The 27,779-nt window shown below is 31.0% G+C and overlaps 1 protein-coding gene across 2 annotated transcripts; it reads right to left on the reverse strand.

The window, feature by feature from the left end:
- LOC134716188 (uncharacterized) lies at nt 1-27,424 on the reverse strand. 2 transcript variants are annotated; one of them, XM_063579019.1, is made up of 18 exons: nt 27,206-27,424; nt 23,220-23,423; nt 20,496-20,663; nt 19,267-19,329; nt 16,226-16,482; nt 15,214-15,300; nt 13,945-14,337; nt 13,449-13,598; nt 12,539-12,748; nt 11,520-11,671; nt 10,792-11,128; nt 10,177-10,323; nt 9,806-9,989; nt 9,003-9,193; nt 5,474-5,719; nt 4,815-4,890; nt 3,381-3,498; nt 1-2,258 (listed from the first exon to the last, which is right to left on the reverse strand). In XM_063579019.1, the coding sequence occupies exons 1-18, from the start codon at nt 27,264-27,266 to the stop codon at nt 2,039-2,041; spliced, it is 3,264 nt and encodes a 1,087-aa protein (XP_063435089.1). In that variant the 5' UTR covers nt 27,267-27,424; the 3' UTR covers nt 1-2,038. The 2 variants fall into 2 exon arrangements, with proteins under 2 accessions (XP_063435089.1, XP_063435088.1); XM_063579018.1 differs by having other exon boundaries at nt 23,220-23,426.
- Between the last annotated feature and the right edge of the window lie 355 nt (nt 27,425-27,779).

A 27,779-nucleotide genomic window follows, 5' to 3' on the forward strand; every position in this document is an offset into this window, starting at 1 on the left:
CAAAAGCGTCAAACCAACGAAAAAATATTTTTGAAATATCAAATGAATTACAATATATCAAAACAGATCTAGAAAAAGTGAATAATTATATATATATATACAACGTATTGTTACAACAAAATAGCAAAATATTAATTTGAATGCATCTTATTTGCAAGTGGATAATTTATTTTTCCTTACCTATACTAGAATCTCACTACAAAAATATTAAAAATGAAATTAAATACTAATATACTATAAAAAATAAACTCATCACACATACTAAGCTTGAACATATGTACTCAAGACGCGCTTTTCGTCCATAAATTACTCACCGAAATTTTGAAAGCTCAAATTTATAAATAAAGGCAATAGTAATGCACTGTTCGAAATTTATAAATCGGTTGAGAGAAAAAAACAACAAATCAAGGTAACAACTAAAACTGATGGACAAACATCTAAATATAAAAGAAAAACTACGATACAGCAGACACACAACACTAAAATGTACCACACGCAGAAATGAACTATAATATAACAATGGTAATTTTCAAGACTTGGTACAAGACATTTAAAAAAATGGTGGGTTGAACCTGGTTTTGCGGCTAGCTAACCTCGCGCTCTAATGGCAATGTTAAATTTCAACAGACCAAATAAAGTCGAAGGTTGAAGAGCATTCAGGATAAACAATTTTGAAAGGTTTGAACTAATGCTGCTAAGGTTATCTTTCCTTACTATAGGAAAGTCTAAGTGTTTCAAAATATTTTAACGTCTATTCTGTGTTTAAAAGTAGCCATTTCATAGGTTTATTTGTAGAATTCATTAAACAAGAAAAAAATCTATACCGAAGATACAATTTTCAAAATTCCCTATTATTGTTGACGGAAATATAAAAGAAATTATAGTCAAAGATTACTTATTTCAAATATATTTTTTTTTTAAACTCAATGGCTCATTGGAGTTTTTGGATATAATGATTTGGTAAAAAGTTTTATATAGGTCATAATCTTAAAATTACGAATTGATAATAAGTTTAATATGTTTCTTAACTGTAATCCTACCAATTTGAATGAAAATAAGCTCAGATGCACGATGCCATTGTTTTGTATTCTCACTTCCATTGAGTTTTGGTTGAAAAGCTTAAATGAATGAAACCCGTCTAAAATGATTCACATTCAAGAGTTGAATTTTTTATTTTCAAAATTAGAAATAAGAAAAAAAATATTAAAAGTTTGTTGGGATGTTTCATAAAATAGATGGAAATAGTTAATGTTCATGATATTGAGCATATTTTGTTTTCCTTGATATTTCCTTTGTAGTTTGATACTTCTTACTAGGATCTTGAATGATATTTTTGATTCAACATATTACAGTTGAATCTTATAAAATAGACAATTCATTGCAGTTCTTGTGTACAATACTTTGTTGCTAGGGATTAATGGTACTGATTTTGCCAGTTTATCCATATATAATATGTTGCGTATCAAACAGGTTAATTCTGAAACATAAATACAAGTGTAGATTAAAGCTGTATATTAAGCAATTTTTGAGTGTATCAAAACCATTATATTGGTTGCTAGCCGAAATAAGATATGAGATTGACTTAAAGTACCATAAACTTAGAAGGTCCGTCGTACAGCATGACAAAATACCGATAAATTAAATTTAGGAAGTTGACCAGAGACGGCTCTTGTTGGCCCTGCTCTTATTTAAAACCACTTTATGAACAATTCTAAAAAATTGCAATGATTTTTAACACTACACGATAACGCTGATAAAAAAAAATATTATTCTAGTGTTAATTAAAGAATTTGAAAAAGGCACTAAATCAAAGCAAAATACTTTAAGACTGCAATTTTACAAAATGTACCAATTCATGATAAACCCATAAAAAATTACAAAATATGTTTAGGTCATGAAGTAGCTTACATTGAATAATAAAATTAGAATCGTACAACGACATAAAGTACGATATGAACAAATATAAGTAATATGTTTTAGAAAAGATATTGTTATATAAAATATATTTACAAAAGATTCATCGGACGTTTGTGTTGTCTTACTTTATAACAAAAAGACCGACTGGTGTTTTCTTTTCTGCAAGTGAACCAACTAGATACGCACTGTTCTGACTGCTAAGTGAAGCTCTACGGCTTGAGTAAGGCGGTGGACTTTCCGATTCAACATATCTTTTATCGTCAAAAAAACGATAAAACATATTTTCGCTATTCCAGATGCCATTCTCTGCAGTTTTGTCAAGATATGATATTTTTCTGTTGCTAAAATATAAATTATTCTATAGTGTTGTCTGAACAAAAAGTAGATTCATAATTTCATCGTATATAATGTTATTGTTAATTGAGTAATTTATACTTTTGTATCCAGTCAATACTGGAAATTTAACTTTAAACCTAACACAATCAATTGGACGTGTACTGATCGATTTTTTTTGGTGCAAAATATAATCTATTTATTAAATTTCATTGACTTTGAACTAGCTTTTAAGCACTGAGAAGTCTTTCAGGTTGGTACTGTTTGTCTTGAATCCTTTGAACTAACTAGTGTAATTAAAATTGAAAATGATAATGAGGAACATGTCAAAGAGACATCTTTTATTCACCATTTTGTACATAATGAAATACCTGTACCTCATCAGTAAGAGATTGATGTGTTTGCACTTTTGAATTTCCGTTCAGAATTTTTCTTGATGATCGTTATATTTGCTATATTACTTTTTTGTCGTGTGTCAATCTAAACTTTCAAGTTTTTCTGAACTAATTTTTATTGTTTCCTGATTGTCCACTCGCATGTTTAACCCCGCAATATTCTGTATGTGAATGTCCCAAGTCCGGGGCATATCTCCTCTGTTGGATAGTCATTTCATAAACATCACATTACATTTGCATTTTTTATTATGAAGCATGTATTTTTATTAAATCGAACATATGTTTCAGGAATGTATATATAGCTAAATGAGAACTAAATAGGGTCCACAAACTTCAAATCCAAAAGACAAACTACTGTAGCCTTATTAGGTTCGACGAGTTACAACAGTCTTTCTGTATCAGAAAAGTATTTTTTGTTATGTATTTGCAAACAAAAATGCATCAACATCAATCAAAATTGTTAGTAAGGAACTTTGGCTTATCGTTAACTTATTGCGTTAAAGTTGTTTTGTCAGTATACTGTGAGCTTTTGTTTAAAAAAAATTACTGCAGCATAATATAAACATAAGATATTGCTATACATATTTTTTGTATTTCTCGTGTAACATATTTTTCTTTACTTTCAACTTCAGTAAAATTTAAGTGACAAGTGTATTCTCCACATTATTTAGCAAAAGTTAACATTGTTATTTCAAAACGCCAATTACTAAGCTCACGATTATTGTTCTATTGTACCTTTTTTGCTTCTTCTTATTATGCAATATCCAAAATGCAACGATGACTAACAGACAAACACACAAAGCAGCAGTTCCTATGGAAATAATATTTAGAATTCCTATCTTTTCTTTCTTTCCTTAAATGAAAATTTAGACAGTCAAATATGGTAGATATAAACACAAAATTATTACAATATATACATGAATGAAAGTATTGGAAATTATGTATTTTTTCCTTAAGAAACAATCATAACATACTTTTGCAAACAATATCGCTGATAATTAATGATACAGTATACAAAGATCTTTCTCTGATGTTTGTGGCCTGTTTCTTACCTGCAGGAAGAGACATTTCTCGTATCTCACTGAACGAAGTATGATACGAAAATGTGATACAAAAACGTCGTATATTTGATTGACCTATCCATAAGTAAGAGACAGTTTTACGACATTTCCATTAGCTATTCGTGGTCATTGGTTACTGTCAAAGGTTGATTCGTAGTACATAAGTGATGTTTTCAACACTCACATTTTTCACCAGAAGGTAATTTTTTTGTCAAAATTTATTTTATTTTGAAACGTACACAAAGTTTAAAAATATCTAACGTTAAAGGTTGACGACTAAACAAGACATACTGTGCTTCTTGTGTGTACGAAACGCTAGAACAAGCATTTTTTAAACAAAAATAATGTCCATAAAAGAAATAGGATGAGCAATTCATGAAAATTGGATATAGCTTTATATTTACTTAGGTTACTTATTTGAAAAAATAATTATAAACTCGTCGTTTTGTTATTATAACAAGAGTTGATATTAAGCGATATTCAATTCCCACTCGTTATGTAATCTTTAAATAATTGCTATCAAATCTGCTATAAAAGTCATCTTTATTATACATTAACCTGTCTTTTTAGGTATCTTAACATGTTCAGCTGCGGTTATATTAATAGATTTGAAATTACAATACTAGGTCTTATGAGGTATTTTTGTTTGCCGGTTTGACTGTATATATAAATATTTTTTTTAGAATACGTTACATAAAGTTCTTGCTTTATACGTTGCTGTTGCACTGTAATATTTTAGGTGTTCCAAATTTATATCATATAAAATTGAAAATGTACAACAAAAGGCTAGTAAAGTTCAATCCAGAAGAAATTGAAAGAAAATTTAGAAATAATCAATTGTTAATAGTGTTTACCTGATGCTCTACAAATCTTAAGTTTATCTATGTATTCGTAGAATTGCACGAATCCTGAAAATGTGTTCTAATTGTAACAGTTAAAACATTTATCATTTTCATTAAATTAAAGCTAGCCCTTGATATTAAACCATAATAAATAAGATGATGCTGATATATATATAAACATAATATAATATAGTGTAGTTTACAGTTGTATACAAATTGCTCAAACCTTTTTAGTTAATAAGAATAAGTGTTGTAATCTTACAAACCTGGAACTCTATTGGTGGTCCTTGTAATAAAAGGATTCTCTGTACTGGAAGTCGGCATACATTCTTCGTATTGATTCTATAAAATTATGCTCTCTTTTTTTATATTGAAATATGCATTTCAAGCTTACGTAAACAATTTACAAAAAACCAAAAGAACAATTTATCAAACTCAGAGGCAATTTTGAACGGAAAGTCCATAAGCGAATGGCAAAATGAAAAGCTCAAATACACCAAACAATAAATACTAATTGTCATAATCCGTCTTGATACAGGATCGTTTTAGTTTTATACTCCTTTAACCAGACATTTGTTCGAAAAGGTGAAATACATTTCCTTTTGGCTGAATGATGTTCATCACAACTTGACACAAAATATTTGTATAATTTGTAAACGTTCAGGGATTCTAGTAATTACATGAGCACACATACCAAATTAAAACTTTTCAAGAGTGGCCATTGTTATATTATAGTTCGTTTTCTGTGTGTGTTACATTTTAATGTTGTATTCCTGTTGTGTCGTAGTTATTTTCTTATATTTGATATGTTTTTCTCAGTTTTAGTTTGTAAACCCAGAATTGTGGTTTTTTTTCTCAATCGATTTATGAGTTTCGAGCAGCGGTATACTACTGTTGCCTCATTTAACATTGTTTAAGTGCTTACCACGACATTGCAAGTTAATGTTGATACCTCACAGGTTACACAGTTTTCATCGTAAATCAAAAAGGAAACACTGTCCCCAAAATGTTCTCCATCATAGGAGATTGATATTATATACCCCTCTGCGAGTTCTGTTGTCGATCTTTTTCTCCGTTGCGAAGGAATTTGACAAGAAATACTATGTACATTGTTGTATTTCCCCGGCAAAATGATAGACGTGATGTTCTGCACAATGCCATTTTCAGTTATCTATATCAGATATAAAAAGGAAAAAAACAGTGCAATGCAGAATCTTTACTTGTCGAACTCAATAAGTTTCAAGCTTACTATTACTACTAGTATACAGTATCTTATTTTACAGTAGGCGCAGAGACAATAAAGACTACTTTTGAAGAATTAAATAAAACTGTACAGGATTACATAATTTAACCTAAATTTACAGACATAAAGTACAAAGTCTGAATAACAAATGCAATAGTAAACCTGAGATTCAATGTCGAATATTTGAAATGTTACTTCAAAAAACATGCACACACAGATTTGGTTCCGTCTGAGATGTAAAATGAGCTTTATAAAATATCTAACCCGAATAATTCAGTCGTTATATTTCGCTGATCTACGAATAAAATTGAGAATGGAAATGGGGAATGTGTCAAAGAGACAACAACCCGACCAAATAAAAAAACAACAGCAGAAGGTCACCAACAGGTCTTCAATGTAGCGAGAAATTCCCGCATCCGGAGGCGTCCTTCAGCTGGCCCCTAAACAAATATATACTAGTTCAGTGATAATGAACGCCATACTAATTTCCAAATTGTACACAAGAAACTAATAAAAAAAGAATACAAGACTAACAAAGGCCAGAGGCTCCTGACTTGGGACAGGCGCAAAAATGCGGCGGGGTTAAACATGTTTGTGAGATCTCAACCCTCCCCCTATACCTCTAACCAATGTAGAAAAATAAACGCATAACAATACGCACAGTAAAATTCAGTTCAAGAGAAGTCCGAGTCTGATGTCAGAAGATGCAACCAAAGAAAATAAACAAAATGACAATAATACATAAATAACAACAGACTACTAGCAGTTAACTGACATGCCAGCTCCAGACTTCAATTAAACTGACTGAAAGATTATGGTTTCATCATATGAACATCAGGCACAATCCTTCCCGTTAGGGGTTTAGTATCATACCATCATAACATATATGATGGTATATAGGCTACATTCGTGTGGGAGAAAATCGGACACGGAAAGGGCTTGAATTATTCGAGTTAGAAAATATCATGTGCATGTTGACTATTGAAAAAAAAAACGTAGAAGTTCTATAGTGGCAATCGAATTAAATTCGGAAAAATGACAATTCGATTAAAAAAATAAGAAATACTACCAGCATCATTAAACACTAAATAGTCCAATAAAACCTAATTCTTGAATATATATATATATATAAACGAGTCTAAATTGAAAACTACGTTCAAACCTATGATTGCGTTGGAATAAACCCGCAATTTTTATACGTGTGCATGAAGAACATATTTCGTTGTAGAAGGGTATAAAAACAGCACAAACAACATTTTCAAAAGACCAAAAAAGTGAAAAAGTATATTTAAACAAAACGCATTTGACTAACAGGTCGAACAACTGATGTTCTTTAACCCTGCTGACTGGCATTGGCAATTGCCAAATAAAATTGACAACAAGATGTAACCAAATTGATCTTAATATAGATTTAATACTAAACAGAAAAAAAATTAACTTGTGGCCACGATGTTATGCCACAAACATACGGTGTCAATATTGTTTAGTACACCAGTGATGTTTTGGATTGAAACGATATTTGGAAAGCTATATAAAAAGTACCCTCATTTTTAGAAAAAAAAGTACCCTCATTTTAAGATAAACTCTTAAATTTTAAGAGTCAATATAGAATGAACGGATCATATAAACAAAACTCAGTTAACTAACAGGTCGAACAATTGATGTTATTTAACCCTGGTGACTGCCATTGGCGTTTGCCAAATAAAATTGATCACAAGATGTAACAAAATGGATCTAAATATAAATTTAATACTAAACAGAAAAAAAAATAACTTGTATATATGTATTGTATAAGATAGAGTAAAAAAGATATTCGCAACAAAACAACCCAAACGTTCAGTGATATTACCATTAGAGTGACATTACAGACATGCATATCGGTACTTATGTCCAACTTATGTTATATGACAACAAACAATTTTCTTAAAGACGAGGGAAATTGAAACATATCATAAAAATCTGCGGAAGCGTTATGTATTAAACATGTCATTAACCATCAATCTGTGTAAAAAGAATTTCACTAAATCATATGTTGGATATATTGGAATGAATCAATACAAAAGGAGAGGGAAAATATCAAGATCCAAGAGAAAAAAAACATCACAAGGGACAAAACAAAATCGATGAAAAAAAAACTCAACAGAAAAATTATACAATTCAGACCAACAACACAGTTTCATATTAATCTATATTTGAAGAGTTTAAATGAAGAGAAAATAATACATTATGGTTTTGTTTTGGCTAAAACATTCAGCGATAATATTATGCTGAGGAAATAAATGGTAGTTTGATGATAAAGTCATTCCCTCCCCTCCACTCACCAGAATGAAGTCACATCTCTTAAGGAATTATGCAATTATTGAAATGTCATTAAATGACGAAAACTGTTTAAGGTGTTTGCTGTGAATATAACAGTTTATATTGTAATCATTCATTAGTTATAACACAGATTTACAGTAACGAAAGTCATTTTTCAACGTTTCATTTAGGAACTTAGGTAACGGGTCGCAGGGAAGTAAAACAGCAAAATTTCTGTCCACTTAAAATCCTCCTCTGTTGCTACCGTCAGACTTGAGGTGATTTCTCGAGTTTTTTGCATGTGTATAATTATCCCATTTGTCATACATTCTAATGCTTTATATATAAAACACCGTGTGTATTTAACACGCACTGTGTTTAAGCTTTCTTTGGTTTTAGTTTTTCAAAGATTTGAAATAACCAAACCATTCACAGATCTCTTGTTTATTGTTTAGACAACAACCTGACCATAGAAAAAACAATAGCAAAAGGTCACCAACAGGTCTTCAATGCAACGAGAAATTCCCACACCCGGAGGCGTCTTTCAGCTGGCCCCTAAACAAATATATACTAGTTCAGTGATTATGAAAATATTGCAAATTATACACAAGAAACTAAAATTAAAATAATACAAGACTGACTTGGGAGAGGCGCAAACATGCGAAGGGGTTAAACATTTTTATGAGATCTCAACCCTCTCCCTATACCTCTAGTCAATGTAGAAAAGTAAACGCATAACAATACGTACATTTAAAATCAATTCAACAAATGATAACTATTGTGTCTTCTGTATGTATTTGTTTGTCTTTTTTTATTTTAGTCATGGCGTTGTCAGTTTATTATCAATCTTTGAGTTTTAAGTGTCCCTTTGGTATCTTTCGTCCATCTGTTGAAGTATTTGAAAAATGCTTACTTTAAATCTATTTAACTTGCAGTACAATGTTGTTGACTTAAACTCTCCATATATGTCTGTTTCCAAACAAGTTCTTTGCCTGATATTACATGCGCCTCTGTCTGGAATAAGAATATCTTTCGGGCCCTCCGATTTCTTCGCTAAGCAATCATGTCCAATATTATCATTCGAATCGCACATTTTGCATTTCCCTTTAATATAACAAACACACAAAAATTTCTTATTGATATTTAACTGATAAAAGGTGTTTTTAATTTATGCAATTTACTTAATTTTGATATACAGATATTAATTTAAGGCAACATAACTAAATTTTAATTTTATTTTAAAACTTAAATATTCACAATTGTTATGCAACTGTTTGGAATTCGAACAATCGTAGGTATTATGTATACACTATGTAGTTGAAATTCTTTACAAATTCAAAAAGTTCATGCTCTTATTTTACCTGTGAGTACTTCAAAATGAAGAAATAACGGGCTCGTGCACGACCAATAACTGGTGTGTTTTTAAATGAGTATTAGTATATTTTGTTAACATATTTATTTATTTTGGTTATATTTGTGCTTCAAATTTATTATCGTCTGAATCATATAACAAATATTGCTGTCGAAATATCCTGTGAAAGTTAAGCACAAAGAAGAAGTTACGCTTTCAATTGTAGGCAAACAATTTAGGACTTGGTGTAGGGCCTTCCATGAAGGATGTTGTGTTTTCAACTAGAAAATACTTGAAACTGATCATTAAGTTTTGACAAGTCACTATCTTATATGCTACAAAAGTCCATATATTTGGTTACCAACCATTCACACAGTTTTGCTGATTTCTACATCCAATAGGACAAAATTCATTTAACAGTTCATCATATAATCTCCCTCCATTTTCTGCTGTCATTGACATGATAGTTTCATTGCGTGAAAGCTCAGCATAGCAGTAATCTTTGATAATCTCAACCATCCAGTTAGCAAAGTTAGTATTACCTCCATGCTAAAATGACAGTTTATATGACAAAATAGAAATATTTCAATTTAGAGGAATGATTTTTTACTGTTTAGGAATATCTTTCTTATGATTTTTTTCTAATTATTTTCCAATTTCTATTATATTTCTAGCAATTTACTAAATCAAATGCTATTTCTGTAACTTGAACTAAAGTTAATATATGAAAAAATACCTTGATATCCTTCATGCATGCCATGGTAAAAGTTTCAAAGTTGAAACTCGAATGAAGTTCACATAACCGAACTATTTCCATGTTGCTTATAAAATCCTCACAAAATGCTTTTGCCTCGATTTCTGACCAATTTTCCCATAAAGGTTCCTAAAACAGTCGAAATAAATACATGTATATAAATGAATTTGTTAAATCAGCTACTTGCAGGTATTATCAATCTGACCTCTATATATTTGCCTGCATATCATTTAGGTCTCTATGTCATTTGTTCTTGTGAAGTATTGATTAGCTGATCGAGTAAGTCCGTAAAGTGTAATTGCTTTCCGATTTAAACAAAAACAAAATGCATGTGCCTTGAATTTTTGTTTACTTAAAATGCCATGTGACTTTGTATAATGCTATAATCTGATCTGTAAAGATTATGCATCAGTATGAATCATAGATCTGATAATTGCTAGTAAAAGTTGAAATCAAATCATTATATTAGGCAAATCTGGATTCCACTGAAGTCCAATATGTAAGGCAACATTATGAAGAAGTGCAGGTCTGTGTCATATGAAAAATGATTTGCCTTCCTACATGAACTTTCATCAAAGAGTGTATATGCATATTCACCTCTGGGATATAATTCGGGTCAAAAGAAGTGTCATACGACAAAGGGATGACCTCTTTTTTATCATCTGTTAGTGTTCGTTTCTTCCTATTTGCGAAAACGCTTCTTCTGTTTCTTGAAAGTGTGCACTCGTCAATAATTGACTCATCTAGTTGATTCTCTTGTCGGCATGATTCTACCCTAATAGGTTCCGACAAATTGCAGTGAATGTCGTTAAACTTTGAAATGTCATCTGTAGGACCTGCTTCCTTATTACATGTGCAATACGGTTGAGTAGGACGCATAAAAGAATCAATCTGAGGCCTTTCAATAAACAGTTGTTGCGAGGCATCCGAAACTCTTAAAAAATAACAAAGATATACAATAAACATTACAAATTACAAAATAACTAACTAGTTCTTTAGATCTATGTTAAAATAACGAAATTAAATGTGTACTTAAAGTGTTTCTCTGTTCATCAAATGTTATCATCCTTGTGGACCAGTTTGGAAATGTCATTGATGGTAAACAAATTGTGCTACAAGACTTTCTATATTTATCTATAACAGATTATTAGTATGTTTTTACATGCCATATTTCATTTTACTTGATAGAAAACGGCATCATAAACATTATCACATATTTGCTTTACTGAAATCAGAAATCGAAAATAATCAATGTCATTCAGTAAAATATATTCAAACACTTATGTCTAAGACAATGATTAAAAAAAATAGTCCCTATAACTTGCCTCCATGAAGGTAATACAGTTTCTTCACTGGCGATGTTCCCACAGAGACCATCAATCTTACCGTCGTCTAGAACTGAAGGTTTAACTAGAATATTTTTAATCCAATATTTTTCATACTGAAACGTAATTTCTGTCCCACTAGGCAAGTTTATCTACAATAAAGTATAGATTAAAATACTTAACTTCGCCCTCCGGTATAAAGATATAGATATCTCGATAAATCATTCAAAGTTTGGTGAGTTTTTTAAAGCATTTATCCCATCGAACTTGAAATAAAAGATACAACACATAAAGTTTAGTCTGCCTCATATCGTGACTTACATCTCTAATTGAATATGTCGGTTAAGAAGAAAACTTTACGGCTTAAAAGATGATGTCTTGCTCAGAAACGCAAATTTTCCTGTCGAAGTAGTCAAACTCCAGCTTCACCTGCAAGAATTATTATGTATCTCCAAGTAGTTGAAGTTGAGATAATGATTCAAAAAATTTACGGACGCCATCACGGGTTGGTTTGATATTTGATGACGAAGGGTATGTTCAAATTGTCGTTACCATAATCCCATCCTCCGAATGTGCCATACCAAATCAACGGGTTTGTACACATGTACATGAGTAACACGACTTGTGTTACATGTGGAGCAGGGAAATTTCTTACACTTACGGAGCTGAAGGTTTGGATGGGGTTTGTGTTGCTCAGTATCTAGTAATTCATGTAATATTTTTGTATACTGTTGTTTATCTTTTGGCTTTTTCTTCTAAGGTAAACATTTTTATATCTGTGCAAGCGCACTAGACATCTAAGTCGTGAAAACTCTTCAAATCCTTTAAATTGGAGCATATTCTTATCTTACTTTTACAGAATTGAACCATCCCAGCTGCTAAAGGGAAAATCATTACTTCACTATTTCATTTTAACAAATGATTAAAAAAAAGATATTTAAAATCGTATATTTCTTCAGCATCATAGTCAAATATAACATGATAATCACGTACTTAAACAACTATTTATAGTATGATACCTTATATCCTGAACCAGTTTCTCGATATATCATGTCATTTTCATTGCATCGTTTATACTGAACTAAGGGAATAGTCCAAGCATTTTCATTTGTGTAGTATTGACCGATCGTATAACATGTTCTGAGTACAAAAAGTGAGTTAAAACTCCTAACTGCTATTCCACAGATACCTGTAGAACTCGGCGTAAATGCTGATTTTAGAATATGAATCTGTACCAAAAAAAAAATACAAGATTAAAACTAAAGATCTAAACATAGTGAAATAAAATCCAGAAGCAAATCTATATGACAATACTTTTCTTTTTACGTGAAATAACAATACTAATTAGTTTCATACCTCATCAGCAATAGATTATGACGTTTTAACTATTCTTTCTTGTGTGTTGGCGTGACACAAACTTTACATCATTTTGATAAATGACTCCTCAAATGTAACTGTTTACAAACTCTGTAATTTGTATTATTGTATTTGTGTTGCCTCCAATATAAACAACATAATGAGTTAACGGAACTATGTCAATTTTTTTTAAAAAGTGTGTATGGTTTATGTTACATACAGACTTCCTATAACTAAAGTATTTCAATACCAGTAGGTATTAACAAATCCTAATTTTGAAAGTACATGAGAAACCTCTTAGTCTAGATATAAATATAGAACATGCGCAATAGTATTCACGCTGATAGGTTTCATTACTCATCAATAATGTTAACTATATATCAGTTTTCATAATATTGGTAAAAATTTGGTTCAATATTTTACCCGCTCATCAGCTGATCCACAACAACATCAAACAACTACACTCACCTATGGCCAGAAGGGATTAATATGTAGTCTATGTTGATTGAATTACTTTTGTTTAACAAACAGATGTACATGTATTACTTAATATCAGATAAAAAGAAAACTAACCGAATACGGTAAAGACTTGTGTCGGTAAAGAACATATTCTCCTGCTCCTTGAAAGGAATACTCGTTGCCATCAATCGTAACAAAGTTGGAGAGGGTAAAGGCTAAACAAGCTTTTCCAGTCAGTTTGTGGTCAGCATCAGTAATCTGAACCTATTGTGGAAATACAAAACATTCTAGATGTATCGAAACTATACTTTGGTAGAATATTTGAATGCTATTTTCGTTTTGAAAATCTTGCCTGGAGATATACCAAATAATCATTTTCGAGTCTATTTGTAATTTCATCCTTAAGTATTTTCAAGATAATAGGTGTACAAAAAATAAACGTCTCAAATGCTCCATTTAAATATGTTTTTCATAATATCAAGAAACGAAATCAATGTTGTTTTCCTCTAGATATTCAATCGGATCATACAAGTCCATGTGACAGCATTTGCAATTTGAATCGATAGTGCTTTTATTTCAATTATCAGTTCATTCTATTAACTGAAATTACCTTTATATCTGGAATATTAATGCGATTCCAAGCACCAGATAGGTCCATATTATTCCTTAGAGATGTAAAATGGATTTTCGCTGTCCTTGTTTTATGTTCGTTGTACAAGTTGTCCACATAGCCAGTTACTTTAAGATTTAATGTATTATTCCATCCAATACTAGGTATGGTAATACCACAGAACTCTCTTTCAAACGCTAAATCACCATTTTCAACGTTGTTAATACATCTGTTTGAATTGGAATTGGAACTAATTTGACTTATGTACATGGTATGATCGCATTGACTCTGGAGACTTTTACTGATACAGCCCACTGGGACTGTTGATCTTAAGTTGATATTTACCTCCTCCCCCTCAGTGACTTTAACAAATGAATTTAGATCTAAATCCGGCTACAACAAACAGGTCATACAAAACCAAATTTATTCAAAAGCATATAATTCGATAAACAGTACGAACACGTTCACTTCCTACTTTTTTTAAAGGAAGATTGTAAAAACAGTGAGCATAAAACAATATTACAAAAAAGTAGGTAAAACGAAGAGAGCGTAATCCCGTTTTTAATGCAAATTCTCATTTTTTGATAAACTTTGGTGCTTACGCTTGTGAAATGTTTATAAATTGTTCTATTAAGTGCCACATCCTTTGATTAGTGTAAGCCGGTATGGTCAGTTTCAGAATCTTAGGTTAGGTATTACCTATAAGGCTTCTTTAATACAGTTTAAATTGATGTTATTTTGTATATTTTCTACCTAGTTTATCGCTTAGTTACAGAAAAGTATTTTTTTAAACTGATTGTTATAGTACGTTCTTTTATATCAAATTTGTTTATTAATTGGTAAAAGGGTTGGCAGAGATTAAAAAGAAAAGTAACAGCTACAATACACCTTATCGCTAATCCCAACTGACCTGGCCGCTTCAACTTTTGACGCATACAACAATCACTGTTCCATTGAGGCGTCAGTTATTTTGTTTTATGACGTCAAAATTTTACGGGAACCTGGTTGATATCCAGTAATGGCGGACAAATAGCGATAAGGTGTATAACAAACAACTTAACACTGATACCATAGTTCTATTGATGATGTATTGACCGTTAAATTTCTCTGCACGTTCCTATTGATTCAAAATAAAAAAAAATATCAAATAATAATTCGTGTTTTTTCGTAAGTAGGACCTTGCAACGTAGTGAGATAAACCATACCCACATTTGCAGATTTGCTGTACATACGTAACAATTCTTATGTAACATATTGAAGTGTACTTACAATTACACCTGCAATTATCTCTTCGCTTTCAATAGGAGGACTTGGTATTGCACTTTGTCCTAACCTTGCCCGCACACTACATTTTACCTATTTAAAGTGTAATACAAACATTTCAAATTATGTAAAATCCAGATATCTTCAGCCTCTCTTGGACATATAAATTGTGTCCTCATCATTACGGAATCTGTTATTTTGTCAATCTTCTGTTTTCAATGGCAGTACGCAGTTATAATGAGAAAGTCCGTTATCTTACACTACCTTCACTTATTTTTTAATGAAATGCAACATAAAATATTCATTTTGAATTATATATGTTATTTCTAATGCATGGCAAAACGTGCTTCTAGTCACGGAAGGTAACAAACTGAAAATTAGTGCCGAAAAGTTTCTTCTATTTTTTCACCAGGTTGCACCACTTCCAGTAAATAAAATACCATACCACTTTCCAAGTTTAGTTTCATTTATTCGTTAAGATAGATGTTTCAGTTCAGCATACAAATAAATGAAACAGAAAACATTGAGAATAGAAAAATTAAAGAACTCTCCTCCTTTTCTAAATATGTAAATGCCTGTACCAAGTCAGGAATATGACAGTTGTTGTCCATTCGTTTGATGCGTTTTGTCATTTGATTTTGCCATGTGGTTAGGGACTTTCCAATTGAATTTTCCTCGGAGTTCAGTATTTTTGTGATTTTATTTTTTACTTCACTTGTCGACTTTTTCTTAAGGGTCAATTTAATACAATAAGAAAAATCCTCATCGTTCTAAGACTGAAATTGTTCTTAGTATAGCAAAACAGAATTTTAAAAAATGTATAAAAATATACATATCCATATCGAGAAATTATTACTTACAGAATATCTTGCTTTTACTGTTGTTCGTTTAGTTTTTAAGTCTTGTGGAGAATGTTAATAAATCAAACATTACAGTTTTATAATTTACAAATCCGTTAATTTGTGTCCCGTGTTTTTTTCTATCAAAATCAGATGCGTGATAAAATATAACAACATACCAGCATATTCATAGAGTATGTGGTTATCCAGTCATGAGGCCTCAGATGAGTATTCAACCAGCTTTCTTTTGCAATGTTCTTGTATGCCACTACGCTGTTGTTATTTATGTACCAATGAATGTCGAAGAACAAACTCTCCGTCATTTCAGCAAATGTACATTTAAACACTGGCTCTAGGGTTGAAGCGCCTCGTATTCGTCTACCCTCTGCAAGGTCACTTACTACTGTCGGTCTTAGCACAAAATTTGGGAAGTTGTCTTGAAATAAAAGTCATATTGATACTTTTAAAAGTAAGCTTTGAATTGAGAGAGTCATTATTGGAACGACGGTAACCAGCGTTATAAAAATATTGAGGGATATAACAAACAAAATGTTTATGAATAATCATTCTCTATTATTACATTTTCACTCTGTTCTTATTCAAAGGAGAGGTGAAAGATACCAAACGAATGTTCAAACTCTCACGTTTAAAACGAAGTAACAATGGCATTGCAAAAAACAAAAGACAACCATTAGTCTACAAACAATTCTAACATGACGTCCTTCAAACGCTTTGAGTACACACCCGTGGTAAAATATGAATATATTGCATGGGCTGTTCCGATCGTACTCCCACGTCGTATGCTTGTTTATGAATGAGCTTACCGACGTCATAGAACAATAACGTAAGAATATAAGCATTTTATGGGAAAATGCACGCTTGTGAAAGCGAAAATCATCACAACAAGGAAACGTAAACAAACGATGCTAAAATGTGGTATAAGCCCATTATTTTATAGATAGAAGATATAAAAGTAAATTGTCTTTAAAATTCATCCAAATCTATCTAAATACGTTATCATAAATAGTTTGAGCATTGTCATTTATTCTGTTTGCTTTGTTCTTTTACGCCAATCTAAAAGTGTGTTAATTTATGGGAACGGCAAACATTTGCCTCCACCTAGAGCGCGTCGATCCAAAAGAATTGCCGTATTTGTCCTATTAGAATCGAAATAATTCATGGGGGCTTGAATAGATTTTACCACGGGTTGTCCCTTTATGCCGATATTTTACCCCTCGCTATCGCTCAGGGTAAAATATTTGTCATAAAGGGCCAACCCGTGGTAAAATAACGATATATTCAACCCCCATGAATTATTTCTTAAATACATACAGAACTAAAGAGTTTGCTACACAAATATAATCACAATTATGAAACCCGGTTAATGAATCCAAATCGAATAGAATAAGAACGCTGTAGACTGAACATTGATACAGACTTTAATTAGAATCTCAAGTTTCGTAATTGCGAGCGTAATCATTCGCTATTTTGCGCAATAACTTTTCGTGATTTTGTACATACATCTTTACATTCGGAAAAGTATGAAATGGGTTGCAAGTATATATTGGATACATTTACAATATCAATAACAACTGCACTCACATTTTTTTATTGTTCATGAATTTATGACATTTGATCTAATTTGAAGACACAATTCACATCGAAAAATCGAAAAAAAAAAAATCAAAGTCTAATTAGTACTTAAATGATATTACACTGGTTAAATAATACATTTACATATTTTTTTCAGTGATCTCATGGTACTCTCAGTATTATTAAAATTGTGTAGTGATGTCGATTTATAAATGTATAAGTACATTGTTTGTTATACCGACTGTGTTAGATAGATGTTAAGAATACCTTCCAAAGAATGGTGCTTGCAAAAGTTATTTTTTCCTGGAAAGGGATTCTCATAGAACAATTTTGTGAAAGAATGAAATTCAGAGGACATTTTATTAACTTTGAGAACTGACAGCGGTGATGGTGGAAGACGAAAAGGATCAAATATAAATAAAGTATATCAGAAGGGATCAGAAATTAAAAAAGAGTAACTGGTCCTCATTGGGTTTTTTTCTATTTCATTCAATTTTGATTTTGTCTCTTTTAATTTGAGTTACGGTGGAATCAATGCTTGAAGGTGATTTTGAAAGTATATAGGACGGGTTTTTTCACTTAAATTCATTGAGACAACCACAAATAGATCTCTTTTATATATATGATATTTACAGGCATTTGTCTGTACGTTGAGAATAATTATATATCTTGGTAGGGGAAAAGGGGAAGGTAGGAGAACTTTTTCCGAATCGAATATTTAGCTAAGACAGGGCTATGAATCACTCAAATTAAGGTCATCACTCAAGCAATTTTACGGTCGACATCATAAGTTGATTGGCCATTATGACAAAAGAGTGTCAGAAATCATATCTGATATTCTTCCTTAGTCATAATAAATTTCCATCACTACCGAACTGAATAAAAAAATAACACGACCGTATACGGTGAAGGAAATGCTTACCCTCCAGGAGCACCTGATTTCACTCCCGGTTTTTAGTAAAGTTCGTATTGTTTCTTATTTATTATTTACAACTGTTCATGTAAATGTCCCTTGGTTTTGTGAGTCTTTATTTACTCTTTAGTTTTGATTGTTATTGTCATTATTTCATCTATTGCTATGCATGTTTTAATTCTGCGAATTTGTCGCGCCAAAATTTATGTTCAGCTTTGTATCCTGAATTATCAGACAATGTGTTGTGCATAATATTCACTATAAGCCTATCTTGTGCAAATTTACTTTTGGTTTGTATCAGGCCAGGTTTTCTTATTTCATAATTCTTCCCCTCCCCATCCCCAACAAAATCAAATGGGAGGCCTCCAAAATGTTTATTCCGTAATATGCACACACTTTTTTTGTTTACTTGTGTTTCAGCAATAGATGCAATGAAAATAAAACTGGATGTTAAGTAAAACCGATTACGATGGTTCAGTTTGATTGGTGACAGGGGCCGAAAGAAGATGAATGTTTAAACAGACATCGGACAAATGTGGCAGGTGATCTATTCATTATAAAATCTTTTCACCTACTCGAGAAAGTCGAAATCTTAGACATTTTCATGCACATATATTGGAATATCATCAAGTATGTATACTTCATTGCTTTTTAACAGCCCTCATAAATTCATCAAATTGCGAGGAAAATTTACGTTTGTTTTTAAGCACTAACCTGAACAGCCTGGGGACATTCCATTCTCAGATGACTGTCCTTCAGGACAAACATCGGCAAAGCCTGTTGAAAAAATATGCATTAATGCAGAATATTAAAATTCAGACCCCGCAGTTTTTATTTAAATTGTGAACTGTTATTTAAAGTTACCTTGGATAATTTTTTTTCTTTAAATTTCATTGACCATCTTTTCTATGGTAGAAATGAAAAGGTTAAAGTTTTACAGTTCTTTAAAAGGGGCACTAGCTGCCAAATCCATGTTCACCGATTTGACTTAAATTCTCATATTTCATTTATAACAATGTAAAACATGTTTCAAAACTATCAAAAGTATAAAATAAACAATTTACAGGACATGGTCACAAAATGATGTAGCTTCGTTTCGTGAGAATTTTAGTCAAGACGACATCTATTTAACTATCGAGTTGACCTTCCATGACCATAATTATAAGCGATGTAAACATAAATATAGATCTAAATAAATTAAGCAACATCTGCAATTCGATTTTTAAAAAATCTTATAAATGTTGTATTATAGATTCAACATTTGTGTTTACCGTAGTTTTTACCTTTATAAGAATGGATTTGTGTGGATCGAATCTGTTAATCAAGTTATTTACCTTTGTTTCACTTTCAATGTTGACATTCTTTTCCTTTAAAAACCCGTACACGGACATTTTTTATCTCTTTCTACGGGGTTGAATTGGAGTTTACATGAATACGGGTTTAATAAGGTCGACTTATTCACTTGCAAGTGTATAACTCATTAACAATTTTTATTAGATTAATTTGACAAAACTGAACCATTTTTACTGATAAAAGCAAATAAGTATTCCGCTACTTGACTTTCATTAATGATTGAACAAAATAAATTGTACTTTTGATTTTTTTATATATCTTGTAGTTAGTACCCCTATAAGTCAACCCGATTAATAAATAAAAAGGCAAGTATACTATATACTAGTAATTATGGAATGATATAATCATGTACGTTTTCAATGTTTCTATTTATTTATACGAACGTTTGCTTAAAAATACTTCAAAACATTCAGAAATAACAAATTATGTTTTGCTTTGCTATTCCTAATTTTTATTTTCAAATTACTTATGATCTTTTTGTCTTTAATCAATCCATTCATAATCTTTCGCTCAATTCATATTTATTCCTTGCATTTAAAGCTTTATTATGACTAACCTGTAATGATTATGAGATCAACTTAATGACTTACCAAAACAATAACCAGAGTCGATGATAGGACTCACGACTAGCTCGTATACCAGAAAATCTCCTGGACATTTCATGATGCTGATGTCCCATGTTCTGTCACAAATACCATAAAATGTTTGCATACATACTTTTTCTGTTACAACAGTCATGTTAGTTGTTGGTATAGTTCCTGAAAAAGGCCAAGTTACATTTCGTATGTTTCTACAAGACAAACAAACGTAATGGGTTCTGTTGAACCATGTGTCGTGCCTGAGATTGATGCTATCAAAGGAAATGTTTGGAGTATGTTCGATAAGGTCCTAAAATGGCCCCGTTTTTTAGCGTAAATTTCAAATTCATATTTATCAACCAATGTCAAGATAAATTACAGCTAATACATTGACTAGCTAGGATATAAACCACTTTGTTGAAAATTTTACGTTTCTGCGTTTCATTATGACGTCACAAGTTGTACTCATATTGATTTTTCACGAAAAAATCAATAAAAATGGGTAAATTTCCATAGATTATTTGACAGTAAACATAGAGCGCATTCGTCGACAACAAAGATCTTTTAAAATAATGTTTGTGAAGACATTTAACATGTCTTCTTTAAATCTTAAGCTTGTCGACGCCTGCGCTCTATGTTTCCTAGTCCTTCATTTGGTTGAAATCTAGCTGATTTTGTCAAATTTCACCAAAATCCCTTATTTTGACCTTTTTTGGATGTAAAAATCAACGTGTTAGATTTAAACTTTGACAAAAGCAGTTCAGTTTAACTTTCTAACATGTCTTTAAGGCAACTTAAAACATTTATTGTCTTGTAACTATGAACTTTATAATTGGGGCCAAATATGGCCCTTACCGAACTTACTCCTTTAATGTTGACCTATAAAGTGATCAAGAAGTCTGTTTATTTATCAGTAAACAAAAAAGAAATTGATTTCTAAGATTCTATTTCTTGTTCTTGAAGTCAAGCGAATGTGCATTTTTCATATCAATCAATGAAGTTTACAAATTTATCATGTTAAAAAATGCAATCCCATAGTGTGTGTAAATGTTAACTGCAAAAGAAATCAAGTTCGTCTATTAGAAAATAATTGAAAATTAAAAGAAATATATATTTTTAGAAGTTTGCTTTTAACGTTTACTCTAAACCTTTTAAAGGTTTCTGCTAGAGCTTCATAAAATTACAAAGAAGCTTTGAAAAAGTTATTAATGTGTAACAAAATTGAACCTTACACAAGATCTACTGTTCAAAAAATCATTTATCAATAAAAATACGGGAAAATTTAATTTTACAATTCAAAATTTTGCTATGGATGCTGTATTTTTTTCATTCACACGCTTTAAAAGTCCAATTGTCATATAATCTCATGACAGTTTCACAAAATAATTGAGGACTTAAAAACTTTTACCTCAGACTTTATCTGAACTGTAAACAAAGTCCACATATCAGTAAACATGAAAAATAATTATTTTGAAAATTTTCTCTGGATACTGTCTTAATGTCATAAACATGCAAGCATCTTTCTAAATAAAATAAAATCCCATGAGGATTTGAAAAAGTTATTGGTGACTGAAAAATTCAACCTTAAACAGAATCTGAATATTAACTGTAAAAAACAAGCTTTTGGTCATATTTCATTTAATCTCGTGAAGGTATGACAAAGTAACTGATGTCTAAAAATAACTAGACAATTGATATTTGGACTTATACAGTATATGGTTTGTCTTAACAGATAAAGATGTTAAATGTAAAGATGTAGTATATATGATACGAAAATGAAGTATGATAGCTACTGAGACAACTCTCTATCCATGTCACATTGTATAAAACGTTTTAAAACATTTATAGGTCAAAGAACGAACTGCAACACGGCTCAGACCGAACAACAAGTAATAAAGGTCAACAAAAAGGACTAGTATAAAACAACTCAAACAAGAAAACCAACGATCAATATTATATCAAGGATGTGTATCTTACTATGCATATCTTGATTTTATAAAATCGAGAAACGACAAATGCATATAAAACCTCACCAATAGACGATAACCCCAAAAACAGGCTCCTACGACGTGTTAAAACGTTTTGACAGACATAAACCTTCAACCTAACCTAAGACAGTATTGTAACATCAAAACATGAAAGACACACTGAAAAATAAGTATTCAAATGCTTTACTCTACCATTAAGACGTGTTAATAAAAACAAGTAAACAAGGTCCACTGAACGAACTATTTTATCTATGAAACAATATGAGTACAATATTAAAACATGGTGCTTACATTACATAGACTTTACAGGAAGTTTTAAAATCAATTGTAGGAAGATTTTTGTTAAAGGCATCTCTAACTTTCGACAAAATGGCGTTGAGCATAACAACATACACAGGTAAATAATTTGATAAACCTTGAAAACAAACACCCCATTTTGTTTGTATTAACCAGTTACCTCATTTACCACCAAGACCTCGTGTATTACTTTTCCATGAAGTGACATAAAGAAACCGTGAAAAAACGACACTCTATGAAGAGATATTGTAATTCATTGTTAAGTTCCGCCCATAGAATCATCGAAACATATAACTAAGTCATTTACCGATATATGCTGGTTAGGTAAAATAATTTTTCTGAGTTTGCTATTATTGACTGTTGATCCAAGTATGCTAAGATGGCAGAAAAAAAAGAAAATTAGTTCTACTTGCAAGCATGGAATTGTATATTCAAATATATTCCAACTTACCATTTAACCATATCGGATACCATGTGTTGCACATGAAGACCCCTGGTGGTTCAGTTGGCATATGTTCGCCAACTGTATTGGTAATCCTATACCATTTTGTTTTCAGTCGGTCATCTGAGAACGGGTTTGTCGTTGCAAGATCCAACTGCAAATTTACAGCTCTTGTATCATCAGTAATCACGTCATAATTTTCACAAGGGTCTGCTTCTTAAAAAAAATAAAATAAACATGTTCATATTCTATCAATTATGTGATTATTACAACAATCAGAATTAAATATGAATATCCCAAAGATACGTGATGTTTGCCCTAAAAACGGTATCCGAAATTCTCATATTTTGATTATTAATGTATAATTCTGTTTGTTCCTTTTTCAAAGTTTTTGTTTCTAAAGTTCTTCGCATTTTCTCGGCCACAAACTGGTTTGATCAAGCAATAAAATAGGATTAAAACAATGATGTTTAGTTAAGGGCATTCGAAAAAGTTTCCTAAATGTGAATAACTAAGTTTATACATAAGATGACACGTTAAAATATTACACAATTGATTTCTAAAGACGTTACGCGCGATGTTCGTACCTCATTGGAAAATCGGTGTAGATGACATTATGCAAGTCCAAAATATCTTATTTTGCGATATCATATTCATTGATATTGTACGCATTTTGAACAAAAGTGTTTTTTTTTTAAATAAAAATAAAAATATTTGTTGAAACTATGTTTTATGCTGCATGCGACAAGCTTCAGTTTCTAAAAACGGCTAATTTTAGGCTGTCCCGCGTAACATATTTCATTTATTGTAACCACTAAACTGTAATTTTCTTCTAAACTATTTAATATTTTGAAAAACGGTTTTTTCCATTATTTAACAAAGAGGTTCCTTCATTTTTTATGCATTTTTTATGACGTTTTGATGACGTCATAGAAAAAATAAAGTGTTCCATACTACAAGGGCAAATCTGTCCCACGGGAGAAAATAAAATGGTATTCCAGATTTGAGAATCAAAAACATTTATCTAAAAGGAAAAAGGTTAGTATTTGTATTTACTACATCAATGTTATTTTGCTTAATTTTATGAATTTAAAAACAAATATCCTGAAAAATGATATATGGTAATTTATGAGCGATTTTTCAAAGGCTTACAAGGTTGTCGCACCGCCATTTTTTGACGTAAACACGAACTCAACTCAAATTTACGTCAATTGTTTGCTTATCAAAGCTCTTATAATGGTAGAATTTTATTATTTTTCAAAATGTTGTTTTTCTTAATTTTTAAAAAATCTAAAGTACATCAATTTTCGATAAGTAGTTAAAACGCGTCGTCGATTTTGCGGAGTCTTACAAGAATGTCGCACATGCTTTTAAAAAACCAACGTTTCAGTCGAAGTTTTGGTTTGAACGTTACGAAATATTCGCGACGTTATGTTACGCTTACATGTACGAACATCGCGCGTAACGTCTTTACGTCAATGGACGCCCTAATTTCTACTTTCAATGTATAAAACTGTCAGACTACTGAAGCAAAAAAACTAAAGTCGTCTCAAAATGACTGATGGACACATTTAAACAATTAAAATATCAGATGTATCTATTACTTTTCAAAATTATAGCCTATTCTTAATTAGAATGTATTGTAAGTGAGTTTAAAAAACAATGTTATCCTCTGGCGCACTAATAAATCTAATATCACAATTAACTTTAATCCTGGTACCTTTGATAACTATGTTACATTTCAAAAAAAAATACAAATATACAACACAACGTGTCTACCTTTACAGATCTTCATATTTTTAGGCATCTGAATAGTACTTGTTTTACAGAATAAGACATATTCGATAAAAAAAATCTTATAAAATTGAGAATGGAAATGGGGAATGTGTCAAAGATAAGATGCACCAACCCAACCGAAGAGCATGTATAAAGTATATAGAATAAGTATGTTACCTACATTTCTAACAAGAAGCCTAATTATAGGTATATCACGATTTACTAAAATACATTACTATAACATTATGTAGTAGAACAGATGAAATAAGATTTGTCGCATGGGCACTCATAACACATTTCCTCATTTCTATATATTAATGTTATAAAGCAAAAATGAGCAAACTATTGTCTGTGTCTTCCGTATATAAGGAACTGTCATATGCATTTGTACAAATTATTAAAATCCAAATTAAGAGAAAAAATTAAAGTAATAAAAGTTATAGAATGATATGAAGTGCTTCCATATGATCCATAAAGTTCATTTTATATAGTAAATGAATTTTATAAAATCATTTTTTCACACAGAAGGCAAAAGTAATTGAGAATGATTCTCCGAAACCAGACTAATATTTAAAATAGTTTGCCTCCCACGGTAGTGTTAGTTGCGGGCAATCGGGGTTTTTTTCTCGCAAATGCTGGTATGCAAAAACTTGATGGTTAATGAGTTCCATTCTGGTAATGTCTTGCAGAATCTGCAAAGCCATGTCAAAAGCTTATCCACGGGTCATGTGCAGGCTCGAAAACAGATTTAAATATGCAAAGTATTTATTATATAACTACTCACAAGACTGTGAGAAACTGATGAAACTCTACTAAATTATGAGTATCCTGCATTTGACTGTTATTTTTGTTATCAAATATATATTTTTTGTCTAAAAGGTTGTGATGACAAATAGATATAGTTAAAAGCTTTTTGTTTTTGCGCTTAGATTTTGAAACGAGAAATACTTGTCTTTGTACTGTTGAATTGCTAGTGTTTTGACCGATTTTCTGAGGTAACAATGATATTTACTATAAATGTGTAAACTTAGACCTTGTCAGATACGCCAATTTAAATTGTATAATTCATTTTTATTTTATAGTTGATGCCACCTCTTACAAAGAAATAATATGTTGGCTTGCATTTGTATCTGAATAAATGTTTTTTTTTATAATTTTGTATCATATTATTCCACATTATGATTAAAAGAAAACGTCAAATATTTCCATTGTTTACGATGCAATTTTTCCATTTGCCTCCATTTTATAAACATTATCTATGTTTCCTGGTATAATTTATTCATTATAAGCCAATGTATATATCTCATGATCAGCTGCATTAGTGTGGTAACTTTCTATACCATATTCATTAATAATGTATGTATGTTAATACCGTCAAACTCTGACAATTTATACGGTGCTGGTTTGAATTTGGACGCTATTTTGATTAGTTATCACTTTATTAAGTTGCAAAAATAATTATAGACACAGCTTAACTGTATTTCTTTAAATTTGGGATATCAATTGAATTCTTGCATATTAGTAGACTTCATTAAGGGTATGATAATGTCTTCCAAGTACCTTATATCGGCCATCTTGAATTTGGCGGCCATATTTTTTTTCTGTGGCTCAAAATCTTAATTTTGTTTGTACCCTTAATCTTTCACTCTGTCAAGTTTCATGCTTTTACCATAAAGTGTTGAAGTATTCTTGTTTTCGCTGGACCATATAACATCTATGGCTGGACTAAACAGAATGTAATCATTTTGTTTCAAATATGCGAAACGGTAAAACTCGCTATTATTACAAAAATATCCACAATTACATACAAAAAACAAACAAACAAAAAACACTCAGGAAAACAAGAGAATACAGAATTTCGAACATAAACCGATAAGTTCCCTCATTTTACTCATTGCTCTTAACCATGTTAACATCGAAGCTACCAATTCATACTTTACGAGTAGACTCCTCGTTGTAGATGTCATAGCATATACCTTCTAATAGACTATCCGAGTAATCCTGTTATGTCTATTGATATATTTTTGTTGATTCTTGAATTAGGACATGTCCTATATTGAAAAGAGAAGCAATTATTAAACCTACACTGCTCTCAATATGATGCTCAGTAATGAAAATTATATTTCTTATTGAGTTCTGTCGCATCTATTCTTGGATAAACTCTTAAAACTGGGAGTTTGTTTGATTCATCCGTCGAATGAAAATTTTATGAAACTTACCTGAATTCGCAAAAGTTTTTCCGAAAAAGATAATACAAATATGGTAAAATGGTATCCTCATCTTTAACGATTTGTTATGCACATTTTGTTGAACGGTAAGCTGGTTCAATATTGATTATTGTCTTCTTTATTTACAATTAAAACATTACACTGTATCTCAAAAATGATCATATTCGACTAACAATTACGACTTCCTGGTTGCTTTGAATTTAAATCGTATTTGTGCATACAAAACCAAAATAGTCCTGAATAGTGTTTATTATGAAAACTCATTCGATCATAACATATACAATTTTAGAGCATACATGCATTGAAATTCGAGTTGAAATCAATCGAGGATATTGTTATCGGTATATTACAGTCACCATTAATAACAAAAAAAATCAATCAAAAATTAATAATTCGGTGAATCCATATTATTTCCTCCTCTTCCTTATTGATTGACATTAATCAAATTCCAGGTTGTTTCAAGTTTTTTTTTATATTTTATTATAACAAGGTTGTGAAGATTACGTTACGTAGACAGCTGTAATACTACTGTCTGTCTGGCGAAATAGACAGAGGAGTCCGCACA

Source organism: Mytilus trossulus, chromosome 4 (genome assembly GCF_036588685.1).
Source record: "Mytilus trossulus isolate FHL-02 chromosome 4, PNRI_Mtr1.1.1.hap1, whole genome shotgun sequence".
NCBI lineage: Eukaryota > Metazoa > Mollusca > Bivalvia > Mytilida > Mytilidae > Mytilus > Mytilus trossulus.